The sequence below is a fragment of the Eufriesea mexicana genome, unplaced genomic scaffold, assembly GCF_001483705.2.
Source record: "Eufriesea mexicana isolate 0111107269 unplaced genomic scaffold, ASM148370v2 scaffold710, whole genome shotgun sequence".
Classification (NCBI taxonomy): domain Eukaryota; kingdom Metazoa; phylum Arthropoda; class Insecta; order Hymenoptera; family Apidae; genus Eufriesea; species Eufriesea mexicana.
This window is the reverse complement of record NW_016908851.1, coordinates 47,369-64,915: the sequence shown is the minus strand read 5'-3', so window position 1 is coordinate 64,915 and position 17,547 is coordinate 47,369. Positions and strand designations below refer to the sequence as shown.

Below are 17,547 nucleotides of genomic sequence, written 5' to 3'. Positions count from 1 at the left end.
GGAGGAGAGAAAAACGAGGGTGGAGGGTAGAAGAGTATGAGTGCATTGCAAATATCACGCGATATTTGTTCTGTCGATGGTGGTCGGGTTGAAAGAATTTCGATCGACTCATGCGAGAACTGGTCTCTTACGTATATACGTGCCTCTCGTTCTCGTTCAATACAAACGTGTATACGTAGGTGATATCCAACAAAGCATTCCTAATATAGTGGCATTTAATTTCCACTAATTACCTTGACAACATATTTTCACACATTGAAAACCACCTACGTAGCCCTAAGATATTTCAAAAATCTGTAGCTGATACCATTTTTCGTCGTTCTGAAACCTACCATTAGTTTAATTAATGTAATTTTATTTTGGTGTATTTTATAATAATTAGTCTCGTTTTTTAAATCGTTATTATTTGTTTCGTCGAATCTGAGCTTAAAGATAATACATTGAACTCATAGTTCAATAATAATTTAATAAGTAGTAACTGTAATTACTGTTAACCCGTTTGAATTACGCGCGCTTAACCTTGTGCATCCACCGATCTTAAGGCGGCACCACGTGTAAGCTAGGATTCGTATCGCGCGCGAACGTTTTAATTCGATGTTCTTTTGTTGAAACGTGGTTTAAAAAATTCGTCTTAATTATAACGATAGATCTGTTCTACGTGAACTTCTAAAGATACAAATCGATAATACAATTCTGATTTTGTAATGTAACTGCAATTCCTTATTTAGTAGAAAATCGATGATTGATCATTTCATCTTCTTTGATAGGTAAGGTTATCTTATTGTTAAAAGAATTTTTTGTATATAGTAACGATTTTATTCAGTTTTAAACAACAAGTAGTTAGAAACGATACTTTTTAATTTCATTTTTATTTCTGTGATAGGAACCCGTGTAGCATTTAGCCACAGATTTTTGATAGTCGCATGGCAGCCTAAGAATCTCCATATTAGAACCACCCGTTGTGAAAGAATTAATAAATATAGCACCCATTTACTGTGCTGCCTGCTTTCTTAGACAGTCGATCGATTATTTCAAATGTGGAATACGAAGCAATTGTTTGAAGAAACCATAAAATATTGGGTTAATATTATTAGCAGTTTCTATTGCGACTACCACTGTACAGCTTATATCGTTAAAAAGTTTTAATCTTAATATTCGATGCTGAAGCTTTTGTTCCTTTTCTAAGCTAATTTACCTATTAATCGACGAACTTTCGAACGTAATAAATATTCGCCAATATCTTAATTGATAATTTGGCTTACATTACTTTCTTCTATATTCTTCAACGAGTAATACTAACAGAATTTTTGAGCATTGGGGAATTCACAGAAAAACTAGATTTTAATGTTATAATTGGACTGATCGGATACACTGTTTTTTAATTTGCAGTACGTCGAGATTTGTTTGTTTAAATTTATACCACTACGATTTTGATTTCACTGTGAAAGGCTAATTTTTTTCACAAAAGGAAAGTTAAATAGAACTCTTAATTAACCTCATTCACACGATAAGCTTCACAATTCAAATTGACGATTTATATGTAAATATATAGCCAACGAGAGTACCATATATATACCAGATAAAATATACCAGAGCTTATCAAATGTCATGCTACGCTATTTTTATAAAAATAACGTCAATTTAATACTGCTATTCGTGACAAAATTTGACGTTCAAATGTTACTTCGATAGAAGAGAAATATGAAATCATCAGATTATACTATACAGGGGCGTGGAAAAATACGTGCGCAATTAAACGTATTTTGCTCAATATTTCTAAATACGTTTATTATACAATTTACCAACTTCTGAACCCTCTAATAACTGGACTATTTATCTCTGTCCATAAAAAAGAATTTGCCAGTTAAAATTAATTTCTAGTTCGATATCGAATACGATGATGGTGGTAACAAATTATTTATTATCTTCCCAATAGCCACTTTTTAAATATTTTGTAAGAAGTACATTTATACATCATTGTATATAATCGTTTAAAATATAAAAAGAACGCAAGTCGTTCTTTATTGAAAGCAAACTCACGTAAAATTTGGAGTTACAAAAATGTACTCGTGGTTCGCCAAAAACATAACGTTCGACTGTTCGCGATAACAGAATGTAATGAAAGTCAGTCAGCTAAACTGGAAACAAAGGTTTTCGAAACTCGTTGGAACGGTCGGTGGTTTTATTTCGATTTTTCGCTATGACACAATGTTATTTTCCCATCAAATACAACAGTGTATGTTTCGTTTGCAGGGTCGAGCCGGAGATAAAGGGCAGAAGGGCGAACTGGGTAGTTCAGGCTTTGACGTCTTTTCTGCAGTAAAGGTATCTAGCTACGTTATCTAGAGAAACAGCATCAGAGCTGCATTACGCAGCTAGTAAACGACGTACGTGTAATTCGAAGGTACATCGTTTCTCCTTTCGATCTTCCTCAGCAATTTGCTATTCTTTAGTAAACCAGTCTCGTAAAATTCCGTACCATCAATGGAGGATGCTATTTGGTAACGACATTTAATTACGACTAGAAAAAACAAAAATAAAATGTAGAGAATCGCGGACCAAAATGGCGCAAAGGATAAATGATGTATTTTCTCTGACAAATAATGTACAGTCTATTTATGTACCTCGTAATGTGCGTGCTGAAGAAGACGTATTTCTATCAGAGAATATGATATACTATGCTACATACCAACGGATATGATTCACTCAAAATTTATTTCTGTGTTACAAAACGTTATATATATTTTACTTGAATTATTGCCAAAGATTTATTCGAAATTTCCTAATTTTTAAATTACGTATTATATTCGAATTGATATCACCAGATATATTGTAAATCTGAGATTCGAGACGTACGAAGTAAACTTGTTAATGAAGCAAGTTACCTGAAGAAAATGTAATTTCTTTAGCACATTCCCTGATAATTTTATTAGGCTCATAAAATAGAAAGTTGTAAGATTCTGCAATTAACACAGGGACAAGAATTTCAAAAGTTTTTTTTCAAGTATTTTTGCTGTTAATTGAAATAAATATTAAAGTGTCACAATTTATCATCGTATCACAGAGTAACTAATAACCATCTGACCTTGATTTTGGTCATAGAAAGACTTGCTACAGGTTAATATTAAAAGTAACTAAGAGATTGATCTCGAACGTCAGATAATTGCGATGAAATCTTTGAAATGTAACTTTTTCTGAAAAAATAATTTTTTCGATCAAGTTCTCTGATTGAGACCACGTTTTACAAGCACGTAATCAAGGTAATATCTATGTGCAACTTTGTGTGAACACATGGACAGTGAATCTCGATGTTTCTCGTTAGCTCAACGATCGAGGACAACGGCTTCGTTCTTAACTATAATTGGCATTTGGTAATGTTTAAGAGCATGTACAGCCGACACTGATGAAACAGACGTGGCATGAATTACGACGAGCAGTTGCGCCTAAATATGTTCAGATACATACGTGTATGGTATTTAAGGAACAGAAGCTACGTTCTCGATTCAAAGCGCCGAATATGACTCGTATCGATTCTCGCTGACAATTACCCACGTTGCTATCAAGAGTCCACACAGTGCGTTTGAAGATCTTTTACTTTCTTTGTTTCCTGAATAATTGGAAATTGTAAACCACGGATATAATCAGAAAGATAAATCAAAGATAACGTTATGGATACTATAAATTTAGATAATTTTTATTTTTAAAAATAAGTACACATTCATATGATTAGAAATTAGAAGTTTCATTTGAATTGTAATATTTATTAAGCTATTTGTTAAAACTAAAAGCCCACTGTTACTAATCCTCGTGACTTTTAACTTGCATCCTCATGTGCATGTAGTACAGTAGAATTTTGATAATTCCGCACGTTAAGAACTTTCCCAATGTCGGATTACCAAATGCGTCAGCTGGACGGAGGACATCTGAGTAATTCATTAAAAACGAGGAAAATAATTTTAAGACGCTATCGTAATTTATGGACAATTTTAATTTGTGCGACGATTTTTATTCTGTCCTTGCGACGATAATTGTCAATGCGATGAGATTTTCCTGAACAGACACGACATTAATTGGACTAGTATCAACAGTAATCAGTTTTAAAAGCAGCCTTAATTGATTACCGGTGTTACCAAATGACGTTCGTATCGATTATCGGAACTCTACTGATGTATACTTTTTAAGCTTTATTTTATTCCGTTATTTGTTCTCATGTTTCATCAGGATATTTTATCCCAAGTATCAGTAAATAATCCTAAGATGAGCAATTATAATCATAGATAATTTTTCAAATACATACATAAAATTCCAAAATAACAGAGGATAACTACGAATCTGATTATATCCACGATGTCTACAAAAATTGTATACAATATCCATGACTAAATTTATCGATACCAAGAAGTATCATGAATCGACAAACCCTCGATGTCTCCTCTATAGCTCGGATGAAGGATCGTCGTTCAGAGGACTCTCGATGGCCACGTGGCGCGAGGTGTGACGTACTATATTTTTCTCTCGTCAGCGTATCGATCTTCGATGATACAGATTAACAATATAAACCATCTTTCCGCCTACGGGTCAATGCACAGGGATTAGGGTTAAAGAGGTCGGTGACGACGCTCCGCGGCGGGACGCTTGGCTATGCGGAAATCGTCGCTCTGAAGGTAACCGGCCTCTTCGGAAGGCAACACGGCTCGTGTTGCAGTTCAGAAATCTCTTCTCGTCGTCGCTACTCCTGCTTCTTGTACCCTTTCTTTCTGTTCTTCTGTTTCCACGCTATTCCACCTCCGCCTTTTCTCCTTTAGTTCACGACCAATCGCCATGTCCACGAACGTTCTTATAACAACCCGCACCAGGTTTCCACGTTTGGAATCTATCTCCCTTGAGTTTTCTGTCCGCGCTCCTAGACACAATCCTATTTCTAGTCGTTGCCTCGTGCGGTGCTTTCGGTGTAGCGTTCACTCGTTGGTTTAAAGTGCGACGACACTTTCGCTGCGAGGATAAGCACCCCGTTTTGTGTCCGTTTTTCTTCGATTGTTTCTTCTCTTTAGAGGAGTCTCGATGTAGCTTGAGAAGGAAAAAGTTGTTTGGAACGTAAGGCTAAGTGGACCTTCACTGTTATTTCCAGATTACTGGACATTAACTGGCGTACAGGCTGGTGAAGAAAAAGAGTTTGAGATTTTAGAAGCTTATAGCATTTACCGGGAAAAGTAAAAGATGTTTCAGAAAATACGAAGTTGATTAACATTGATCTTTATTTTAGATTGCCGATTGCGAGCGGGACTTCATGGATAGCATGCTTGAGAAAAAGGACCTAAATTTTAAGGACTTATACTTCTCACTGAGTAAAATGAAGTGTAATTTAGAAAATGCTGAATTGATATTACTAACTATGATAGTAATTGATATATGGAATGATGGAACAAACAGGTTTGAAATTTTAAAAGCTTATAATTCTCACAAAAAAAAACATAAGAAGAGAGACCTTAAAATTAATCCTTGTTGTCTAAATATAAATTTGATATATTTCTGTGAAGTTGTACTCGATATACCCTCTTTCTGTACATACATACTATAAGGAAAAATTCCTGAAATAAAGCATTGCTATTTACACAGAAAAAGGTAATATAAAGATCAATATTAATTAACTACTACTTACTTAGCATAATAAGTAGCACAAGTCTGCCAAGTGTCAAGCTATATTTCAACAACACTGTGCATAATTTATATCATTTTGTACTTAAATCTGCACAAAAATTTGCTCAGTATTCTACTAAACAAAGAATTATTCCAATGAAACAACTTTCTTCTGCTTTATATATTAAGAAATATATTAAAAAACACATGAGAGTGCTATCCTTGCATCAAAATGTTATCGTCGCATTTTGTCGTATTTGGTTTTTGGTTGGTAATGGTATTTACTTTAAGTTACAGTATTTAGGTATATCTCTGGGCATGCCTTGGATACGGAAGAGCAATGAGAAACGAGATATTCCCAAATGATCCATTTTAGGTTATCCCACCTACCCGTTACCCCTATGTTTTCGTCTGGTAGCGATTTGGTTTTTACCCGTAGTGTTGACCTACTTCTAGGGACTTCAGGAGCTAGGGCATAATATCTCAGCGCAGACCATCATACAACTGAAAGTAAGTGCGCCTGCTCTTTGGGAGCCCCTGCCCCTTCCCCTTCCCTTTCTTGACATCGATTCTCCAGGCATTCGATTTCTTGCGTTGCAACTGTTCGACAGATATTCCATAACCTCTATCGCGTGCACGTGTTTGTTAACCTATAAATACGTATGTAATTTTAACAGATAAATAAAATATTTAATTGTTTGTTGCGTTTATAGACATATTCGATATGGAAAAAATAGTTGATTTATAAAATCAAAATGTTATTATAGTAAAAATGCGAAAGAAAATGTTGGAAAATGTCTTCAATACGTACTTTATTTTTATATGTCGTTTGGCTGGTGAATCGAGCAATAACGTGCATAAAAGAAGTTTTCTGAACGGTTTCTTTCAAGACGAATGAAACGTACTGAAATTTCTCTTTATGGCCGTTCGTCGTACCGAAAGATATACAGTTTACCTTGCACCTTCTTATTTTACAACTTCATACCAAGTATCGTTTCATTCTTTTATACCTTCTTCCTCAGGGCCGTGTAGGATACAGTCTCTTTTATCGCATTTTGTTAAGAACTTAATCTTAAATTATTTGCTAAGTGGATTACAGCAACAGTAAGTAGTGATAAAAGTAAATATCTTACTTTCCTGAACTTTGGACAAAGATCTGTTACAACTTATGGTATAATTATTGTTTTATATTACAAGTTATGTAACATGTACATAAACATTGAGTTAATTGTTGAAGTGCTTGTATACACACCAGGGTGGTTCTTCCTTTTTGATATTGGAATTTTTTTGCCTTGCACTTGAGAATAATTCTAATTGATAGAAAATAATAGGATGAGATCTTTATTTTAGTCTCTTTGCTTTAGAAATTTGTAGATGTATCTGTATATGTAACTAAAAAGAATACATAAAATCTGTATTTAATTAGTAGAATATAATTTTAATATTTGAAGACATGCAGATTCTTCTGTTAAAGTTCACATAGCCAAATAACAAATTTGATCATTCTTTCTTGATTCTTCAACTGTAAACCCTGCATTAATTAATACCAAAATTTAAAAGATTTTTGCCGACTGGATTGTCTCTTGATTAGAACCTGTATTTTAATATTTCGAATTTCCCAAAACTTTAAAAAGGTATTCTATAAGATTACAATATTTAATAAACGTCACCTAGAGGTTACTCTCTTATTATTTAGAACGATTCTTAAGAGTTAGCCAAGCGAAATATGCACAAAAATTTCTAATCACCTGTAACTGGAAACCACCACGATACATATTTAACATATTTCATAATGAATGGTAGAATCGAGAATTTGGTTCTAGATTCAAAAACGAATCGAAAATGAATGAAAAATTTCAATGTAAACCTTCGATTTAGAGAGAAAATTGAGTTTAAAAATTCTTTGGTTATGTTCGTGCCGAAGCTTTCACTACGCAGCATAGTTGCCGCGTCATCGTTCGTTAATAGAAAAATTTGGAATTTTCATTCATGGGGAAACTGATAAAGCTGGCAATCAGGAAACGATTTGAATATTCAGGAGTTTGAACAGCGATAGAAACCTTATTTGAACCTTATTCGACGATTGTACGCCATCAAAACTTTATCAAGCACGGAGTACACTCCAAGAACTTTCAAGCTTAATTTTCTGAGAAACGATGCCTCGTATATAAATTGTATTCTACATTTTCGATTCGTTTTTACATGTAGAATCGCTGTACTCTTGGTTATACCGCTTATTACGATATATTTCGTAAATACACAAAATGAAATTAATAACAAAGATGTAGAAGACATAAAGAAAAGAAACACGGTCCTGTTCTCTCTGCATGCCATTTTACCTCCAATATATCACGCATATTCAACAACGCACGTGCGTGTATTGCATGTTTTTCCTCCATTTTATGAATCTTATTGCGACCGTAAGTTTTTTTAAGAATATAGTACAGCGTGTACATTATGTAATTTGTTAGACGAATGTATTAAATAGTATGCATAGATATATGTACGAAAGCGTGTGTATACGTATGCATATGCAGGTACACTGCCGCTCAAAAGTATCCGGATAATTGTTTACATTCGACAGAACGTAGTTTAATTAGAAAATTACGAATTAAATACACACGCTGTATATTGAATAGAAAATTACTGGTGAAAACAAAATTGTAGGTAAAAGCTTCGCTCATGATTTTCTTCTTCATTATTATTATTGCATGCAATTATTATTCTTAATAATTACGCTTAATAAATAATTATTATTAAGTGTAGTCAAATGGCATTTTATATTATCAGTTTATCATTAGTTGAATAAGAAAGTAATAAGTGTCATCTTTAGTGATTTGTCATTAATTTGTACAGTTGGTTATACCCATCTACTATTATCACAAATGGACCAAAGTATCCGGATATCTATGAACGGTAATGTATACACCTTAAACGAGTATGGTTATTGAAAGCATTTTTCTATCTTAGTTACAACGTGCAAAGTGATTTCAATTGTTAACAACTTTTTATAGATAGAATAATTGAAATTTATTTTTTAATAAAAATTGATAAATTATGTATGTAAGATTCATCTTATAGTATAAGTTGCCATGTAAGATGCATCTTTGACAACTGGGATGTATATTATGTACCATATCTTAAAGATGTACATTACTTATGCACAAAGTTAAAAGTTATTAAGATAGATTATATTTGCCATAGCAGTATTAGTTTTTTTGTTGTTCTATTGTATATCCGTTTACAATACAAGTTTCAAGAACGTTTAGTGCTTATGCTACATTCGATGTTTCAATACCAAATAGCAGAGGAAAGTTTTCCTAGAAACTTTTACCGAGTTTTTAATACACAAGTACTTGCATTTATTTAAGTTCGATATCTGACTTGTGCATGATGCTCTACGAATCTAAAACTGTGCGTGGAACATATATAAGTTTCATGTTCTTATCACAATAATTTGCAAGTAAGCATATGGTTAATTTCAGAAATTAATCGTTTTTTTATTTATAATAAATTCCTTTTTCTCTACGTTTTACCTAAGAACATGTTAAAACAATAACATAGTACAAGATCTATAAGTATATCAATAAAGAATTAGTTCAAACAATTTTAAGAATATTTGAAAACAAAAGGAGGAAGATAATGAATTGAATTTTCGCGCCATTTCTCCGCCATACTCGAGTCATTAGTATAACCTTTATCTCAAACAGCATTTATTTTAAAACACATTGTTCAAGATGAAAGTTTTAATAAGTTTCAATGAAGTTTTGATAAGTAATTTATCTTTGATTAAGATATAGTTTCTTACATCATAAAGGTGTATCTCACTCATAAAGTATTTTCTAAGAAGCTTACAAATAAAATTATCGTATAGTATAGTATAGTAATTGTTTCCTTTTATCATCTCCTTTGCCAAATTAATTTTCTGTTAAACAACATACAAAAATTCGATATTTTCGCTTAGCTAGAAATTAATTTATTTATCAAATTAATTGCAGATCATACACGCATCGTGTAATATTTATATCTAAGTATTCGGGGAGCTAATGGTCGCTTAACACAAGGATCATACACGCGTAAACATACGTTGAGCTATTAGCTACGAGTGTTTCAATAATATTTCACTGTCGGGATTCTCCATGCACATTAGTAGTTAACCCTTTGCTTTACAACTTTTGATTAGCCACATATGTTAGCGTCAGGTGTTTATTCGCCTAATACTACGTTACTTGAAAAGAACATTGAAATATTATACCTAATTCGCATCTAGCGATTCTCGATCTCACAAACCGAAACTACAATTTCAGAACCGAAACTTCGTTACAATACGCTTCTATTGACTCTATACGATAATACACGTTCATTATCTCGCTATTATAAGCCGCAGGGGTTAAACTATAATTACTTTCTCGTATCTCAATAGTACCTTATATATCTCATAACCTAAAAGAGCACATTCTAAAATGAATTAAACGTATACGTGATATACACGCACAGTTTTTTCCACGCGCTTTCTCTCTGTTCTATCCGCAGTCTCTATCCTCTTCCTCCTATTTGTCTTTTTTCTATCTGCCTCTCTGTCTCCTCCTTTCTCTCTCTTTCTTCTCTCTCTTTCTCTCATTCTCTCTCTCTCTCTCTCTCTCTCTCTCTCTCTCTCTCTCTCTTTTCTCTCGTCTTCTATCTGCCTCTTTGTATATTCACCACCGACATTTTTCTCCGCTGTTCCTTTCCCTGTCCCTCCTTCGTCTGTGGCACAAACCGACGAGTACCGAGAGACACTCTTGTCGAGGGCTCTCGCCGGAAGAAAGCGGTAACGACGTAACACTCTTGGAACGTAACAGGGAGAGCCAGGCGAACCTGGACCACCGGGGCCACCCGGTCCTCCGGGAGTCGAAGGTCTTCCCGGACACGAAGGCAGGCAGGGATCACCTGGTGATGTTGGCCCATCGGGTGAAAAGGGAGCACCAGGACCTATTGGACCAATCGGTCCACCTGGTACGGCGGGACTTCCGGGTCCTAAGGTAACACAGATACTGACACTATAGGTTATTCTAGTAAGATTGACAATTTCTATACTCGTACCTTAACATATTCCAGAATGAAAATTGACATTTCATTTTATGAAAATTTTGAGGTTATCAATGTTTTTCTCGCGAGCGACGTATAGTTCTATGCAATAAAGGTGAAGTTTGCATTGTGTAAGTAAACTGAAGGAGAAGAGGCGAATGCACTGACCTCTGTTTTGCTTGACTTCTGTTACCGATCTGATTCATTCCCGTCGCGGAAGTTTGATTTCACAATTGGCCGATAGAGGGTTGAAGGTGTATTACATACCTCTTTGCCTTCGATTTCTAGCAGAAATTTCACTTTTGCTGGCAACTTCACACATGTTTCGCAGCTCGCTCGTGTATTGTACTGTTGTCACATGTATGTACGTAACAAACTTTGTGTGACGTTTATGTCAGAGCTATGTTTATAAATAATTTGTCTGTCTGTTCAATTGCTATATAGTATTTCTTTTTTTTTAGATTTTTATGGTATTTCACGCGTTATACCATGTCATGTGTACAATACGCCCGCAGGTGAAACATTTGTACCATTAAAAGCTTACACTTGTAATTTTAATACGGATTAAGAGGACAGAAGGAAAAGTAATGGAAAAGATTTATCCAGTTTCTAAGTCATTCGTAATAACTTATAATAATTAAACATCTTAGACAAGATTTAATATTGCGTACTCATGAAAAGATTGAGATCAATGCAATTCATGAACTATCCTTGACAAAATTTATTTGAATAATATACGAGTGAATATATTAGTAAAAAGGAAAAAATAATTGAGGTAAAAACATGCAAACTTTTTCGTCGTACACTTGTTGATCATTTTAAAAGCCAGGTACAAAATATATGAAAAAAGATAACCAAGGATGATTTTGAATAGTATAAATTAATTTGTTATTATGAATCTATTTCTTTGTTTTGAGCGATTCACTGAGCTACTTGTTAAATTAATTTTATGAAGAAAAATTATTATTAGTGGTACAATTATCATCTATTAAACAATGAAGATTAAACAAAATCTGACAAAATATGTGCATTCAAAATTTACAACATTTGTACTTGTAAACGTTAATAGTTTCGGTAGTTACAGTATAATTTCACACTTAAACTAATTAGCGCGTACTCTGTGTGTCTTTAGAGTTATGTACTACTGTCTAACGTATACATGTACCATAATATAATCAAACGACGGACGAAGCAACAAGCAGCGTAATTAGAGAAATGCATTTAACTGTAGTTGATAATTCATTCAAAACAAAATGAAAGGACAGTGTTTTATTCCGAATAGATTTGCAAATCTTATATAACTGCAATTACACATTTTTTCTCTGCGATGTTAAATAGAAAAAAACTAAATGTTGCAGTAGTATAACTAATTTTTATTTCAATTTTATATTGAAGAACAAATTAATTTCACAAAAGTTTATAACAATACGAACTACACTCATTGTACTGCATCCTATAACACACCGCCATTTTGTAGAGGGCAGTAACATATCACTATTGTGGAATTTGCTTCAATTCTAACAATTTTTCTTAGTTATTGTAACAACGTAGTTCAAAAGTATTTGAAAGTAAAAAGTATTTTTCTTAGTTCTTGACTAATCTTCATTTCTTTGTAGTACGTGTTTTTGTCAAATCGTTCTCCCCAGTTTTTCCTATGACTATCTAACAGATACATATCTGTATATCGAAAATACAATAATTTCATAGGTTTTATTATTCTCGAAAACGATGTGATATATAAATGATAAACATCAAATGTTCTGACCTCTCGTTTTCTATCAGACTCGTTAATCTTATTCTAAAACATCCATTAATTGACGTAACATTATTCTTCACAGGGTGACAAGGGTGATAGAGGCGACCGAGGTATGACATCTTTGAGCGGGAATCAGTTTACAGCTGAAGTACTCGAAGGACCCCCCGGTCGACCAGGACCACCTGGTAAGTATATATATATATGCGTTATAATTTAAATTCTCTCAAGACTGATAGCCGCACGCATAATACATTAAAGCAACATAATACGACTACATAAAGAGATTTGAATTATTCTTTCTAGAGTTCTTAAATACACATTATATACAGAGTGCTTCATAACACGGGACATCCATTTAAATGGTGAACAGGGAAGATGAAAACAATGAAGAAAGTTCACGTAAACACGTGCTCTGTATGATCCAGTCCCTGAGTTACAACCATGATTAGTATAAATGATTTTGTTAAACTGCTTACGTACGTGATGGTAGACAGTTGCCTGGAACGTCTGAAGAATTGAGAAACTCTGTAACACGACGGGCATAAACTTGCATTTAGACTAAAGCTGGCCATTTTCTAAGTGGTACTTTCTATAAACGTGACTTCACGCGCATTATTAATGTTCAGAAATGGCTGTAACTCAAGAGGAAAGTTAAATACGACATCTATGCTCGCCTGAAGTGAATTTTACGTGTTATGAAACAACCTGTGCACGTGTATATGCATATGTGTATATAGGGTGTTCCGTGTAAATATCACTATGGAATTTTTATTTTCTTGAATTATATTAGGTAGAAATTTATTCTGTTTCGAGGCAGATATTTTACGATCGACGACCATCAGTTTTCTTTTTCATGGAAGCATATAAAAAATTGAAAAACTGTACTTGTTTCTTCAGTAATATCATTCTCTATGTAAATACATTTAGCATCATTTAAGAATTCACGTTTACTAAACGATTCCAAGACTTTCCTCAAAGCTTTAGTAGCTCAGGGAAGTCAAAAGTCATAAAGCTATTTATAAAACTGATAACTCACTTTTTTAATATGTTTATTAATTTTTTATTGTTATATTATAAACCTCATAAAATGTAGCTTTATATCATATATAACGAGTAATATATTGTAAATGTCCATTATTTTCGGTCCACGTATTCTACTTTTTCATTAACGTCCTCTATTAATCTTTGCAAAATATTGGTATTCAGAATATGCGTGTATATATTTGTGTGTATTTCGAATATACATGAGGAAAGTTTCGTGATCGTTCAGGTTGAATATAAATTTCGAATGACTGGAAACAATGATTTAAAATGCAAATAAGAGGAAAGATCCGCGTATTATAAGTCAATACCATCCGGAATATTAACTACACGTGATTATTTCTAGAACAATTGAAAGAGAAATCACATTTTTGCACCGTGAGAGAAATGCATTTCGTCCCCAACCTTTCAGATAGCTAAACGGAATGAAATGGTTGGGAATAGGATAGCTGAGGCAGTCGAGTGGCTGGTGGGGGTTATCCCTGAATGGCCTTGAGCAGTGGTATAGCTAAAAGAGCATGTATGGTGCCATTTAAGAAAACAAAGAAATGAATCCCAGTGGCGCTTTCATTAGAAAGGAAAACAATGTTCGTTGGAAAATGTTCTCTCTGAAACGGAGTAATTCCGTTTGAACTATATTTTTAATATCACTCAGTTTCGACGATACTCGTGTGCTTTAATTAAAATGGACATTCTATATGTACACATATCTACACATATAAATGAAAAAAATGTTCGTATTCAGTTGTTTTATACTCGTATCCTATTGTGATTTTGTTGGGTTATCCCAGAAAATATTGGACGTGTTTCCAACTTTTTCCAACCGTGTATACTGATAGATAAAGCATACATATTGATAGATCGTTTTAAAGGATTTTTTGCTGTAATCACAGTTCGATATTTTCTGTTATTTTTCCTTTTGAATAAACTTCGATATTTCAGTATTTTCTAGGGTAATCTAATATACTGCGAAACGGGTATCTCAGGACAAAATGTTCCTCGATAACTAATTTATAAACTATCTCACAGTGGAACATGATACACATTATGCCATTCACAAACATTTTAATAACAGCCAGAAACTGACCTCCCTCATTACTCCTAGTATTCATTTAACTTTGTTAAATTTATGATATTAATTATGTTACTCATAAATAACTAATTTTATTAATGCAATACTAAAGGAAGAAATAATTAATATTAACGCTTTTACTATAATCTAAATAAACGTGGCAGATTTTTATACTAAATCTCATACTATGTACTTATGAACAATTTTAGAGAGCAAAAATGAAAACTGTAGCATTTAACATTAACACAGATGACTGTATTCGAATGTTTTGTTTAAGTTCACTGTAATAGCGCTTTATTTCGTTTTGTACTGACGTTAGTACGACTGATACGAAACAAAAGACCCGATGGTAAACAAAGAAACAGACTCATAGACGTAGGTACAGGTGTAGCAAGGGCACGTGAGGATATTTCACTAATTTACTCTGTGTGAGCCAGCTCTTCGCATTAGAATTGATTCGCATTAAGGTGTGTCTCCATTGGATACTAACACAGTCTTGATTTCAATCGATTGGAATGTAGTACAGTTAATAGCTTTAGAGATGTAACTGATACACAAGTTCGCATGTACATTGGCATATCAATGAGTGTAAGCGGTAATCCGTGATATACATAATTTGGTATTTCCAATGAATGCACAGTGTACTTATGATAATTAAAAATGAATCTGCATTCTAGTTATTTTAATATCTATGTTCATCACAATCTGGAGATTCCATAATAACAATATTCAGGATAGATTTAAATAATAGAACATTCTTTGAGTTCACAATTGGCTATAAGGAAAAGATACAAGCGACATATTAGAGAAGATAGTGAATATTAAAATGCATTATTTAATTGCTCCAGGTTTCCTTTCGAAACATATAATTTGCTTACACGATATAAATTTTCTGCATATATTAATACATAGTGTGTATATATTAATATTTAATATTAATTGAATTTTAATTTAATATTTAATATATTAATATATATTTATTATGTGTATTATTAATATATTAATGTTAGTATTAATATGAAACTAATGGAAGTAAATAAATAAATGGAGGTAACTAAAAATAAATAAATACAGACGTTTCAAATAGTTTAAAGCTTTCTATATGTTCGTTTATGACTTCAGTAGGTAGAAGCATTCTGTCTTTCAGAATCAATTCTAAAAAGATGTCGCTGATAGATCGTTGAAAGGCTTTAAATCTATTTGTCAAAGTAAATGGCATTCATAAATATTCAAACCGTTCACGTGATGTAACAAATGACGTACACGTAATGACTGAGCGACTTGAACATGATGGAAATCGAATTGAGTGATGAAAAATGCCATTTTTCCTAGTGGCCTACTAAAACCACCATCTATCAGTAATGTCGTAAACTAATTTTCTATAGCCAGTTTCTTGAGATTGCGATAAGGGTACTGATTCTTCATTATTCTTTGATGAACAAGGACAATAAGATTACCATAAGACGAATTGCTCAGCCAGACAATTTTATCTTTCATCCATCAGTTGGATGTAACCCGCAACTTCTACTTGTCCGAATAAGGGAACTTGCATGAACGAAAACTAGTAAGTTAATCAGGTCTGAGACTTATCACAGATTCAATATTGAAAGAGGATACGCCAGTAGTTTCATGTTTTAAATATTCGCTTTTGAATATTTATTACATGCCGTTCTTTGATCCTACCTGTTCATTTAAAAAAAATTTCTTAACCTCGTTAACCTGTTTTCCAGGTAACAAATTTGTGACATTTTTATTATTCATAGCAATTTGTGATAAAGTAATATAGCGAGTTACGCTAGAATGAACATGATCGATTTGACATTCCAATTCTAAATAATTCGAAAGGTATATACAATATTCGCTGCACATTTAGATAAATTTAAAAATAATATGCAATAAGTAAATATAAAAATATAAACTATCTTCCCTGAAGAGAATAAATAATATTTTGTTGGTTTAGATTGTGGGTAAATTTTCTCTAATAAAGATGCATAAATAATCTAACACAAATAGTATTCCTCTACGTATCTGCTGAAATATCCTGATTTTACTGATAAACACTATTCTTTGTAGTGTACACCGCTGTATAATAAAATTGTAGTATAATCTTATCTGTGTATGATAATAAAAAATATAGTGTCCGTAGACCGTGAATAAAATTCAATATAGTCTTAATATACGTGCCTTAAAATATTCAACCGAGAAACATTCGTGCTTCAAAACATATGTACATTTATAAATTTTTATTTCGTTTAGCTTATTTTGTACGCTTGACTGGAGATTTATTTTTCACGTTATTAATTTTACATAGAATCCTTTTTGTATTTCATTTAGCAGGATTCCACATTTTCAAATATCCTTTATATATTTCCTCTATTTTTTAACGTCGATTATGGGCTTTGTTTCTAACAAAGAGAAATCGCTGTTGGTACAAGCACTCTTTTAATGGAACTGCGCTCAATTGGTAGTAGTTGGTGCTTACAAAAGGAAAATTATAAAATATGAATCGCAAAATGTTAAAAAAACATTATTCGATTAAGTTTTTATAGAGAAAATAGCTGTACACGTTAAAATTTCAATGTTAAAATACAAAAGTATTGTTTTACCCAACGTTTACAATAATGATGATGATCAGATGTAAGATTAATCGAGTAGAAATATGCCTCTTTCCGTTCTATTTAATTTTTAAGCAGTTTTCCAAAAGGACCTACCTGTTTTGGAAACAAATATTTTAATTAGAAAGTAATACGATTGCACTGATGTGTACATAATGAAAAATAGGAAAGAGTAGCCTTTTCTAATACATTCGCCTATTATTCCTTTATGACCAAACTCCTTCGCTTGTATACCGTGTTATAGAATAGTTTGTAATTATTCTCCTGAAATCGAGTTTGTCACTTAGTAACGGCCATATACACTGCCTTACAAAAGTTAGAAATTACCTGATCTAAATGTAAATTATTGTACAGTACAG

The 17,547-nt window shown here is 32.9% G+C and overlaps 1 protein-coding gene across 4 annotated transcripts in view; it reads left to right on the top strand.

Annotated features, from left to right (window-relative positions):
* LOC108546427 (collagen alpha chain CG42342) overlaps positions 1–17,547 on the top strand; it is a 258,119-nt gene that overhangs the window by 221,041 nt on the left and 19,531 nt on the right. For all 4 annotated transcript variants that reach the window (XM_017898489.1, XM_017898491.1, XM_017898488.1 and 1 more), the window contains 4 exons: positions 2,254–2,325; positions 6,094–6,147; positions 10,479–10,658; positions 12,543–12,645. In XM_017898489.1, the coding sequence (XP_017753978.1) occupies positions 2,254–2,325; positions 6,094–6,147; positions 10,479–10,658; positions 12,543–12,645 (409 nt within the window). The remainder of the gene's footprint in view (positions 1–2,253; positions 2,326–6,093; positions 6,148–10,478; positions 10,659–12,542; positions 12,646–17,547) is intronic.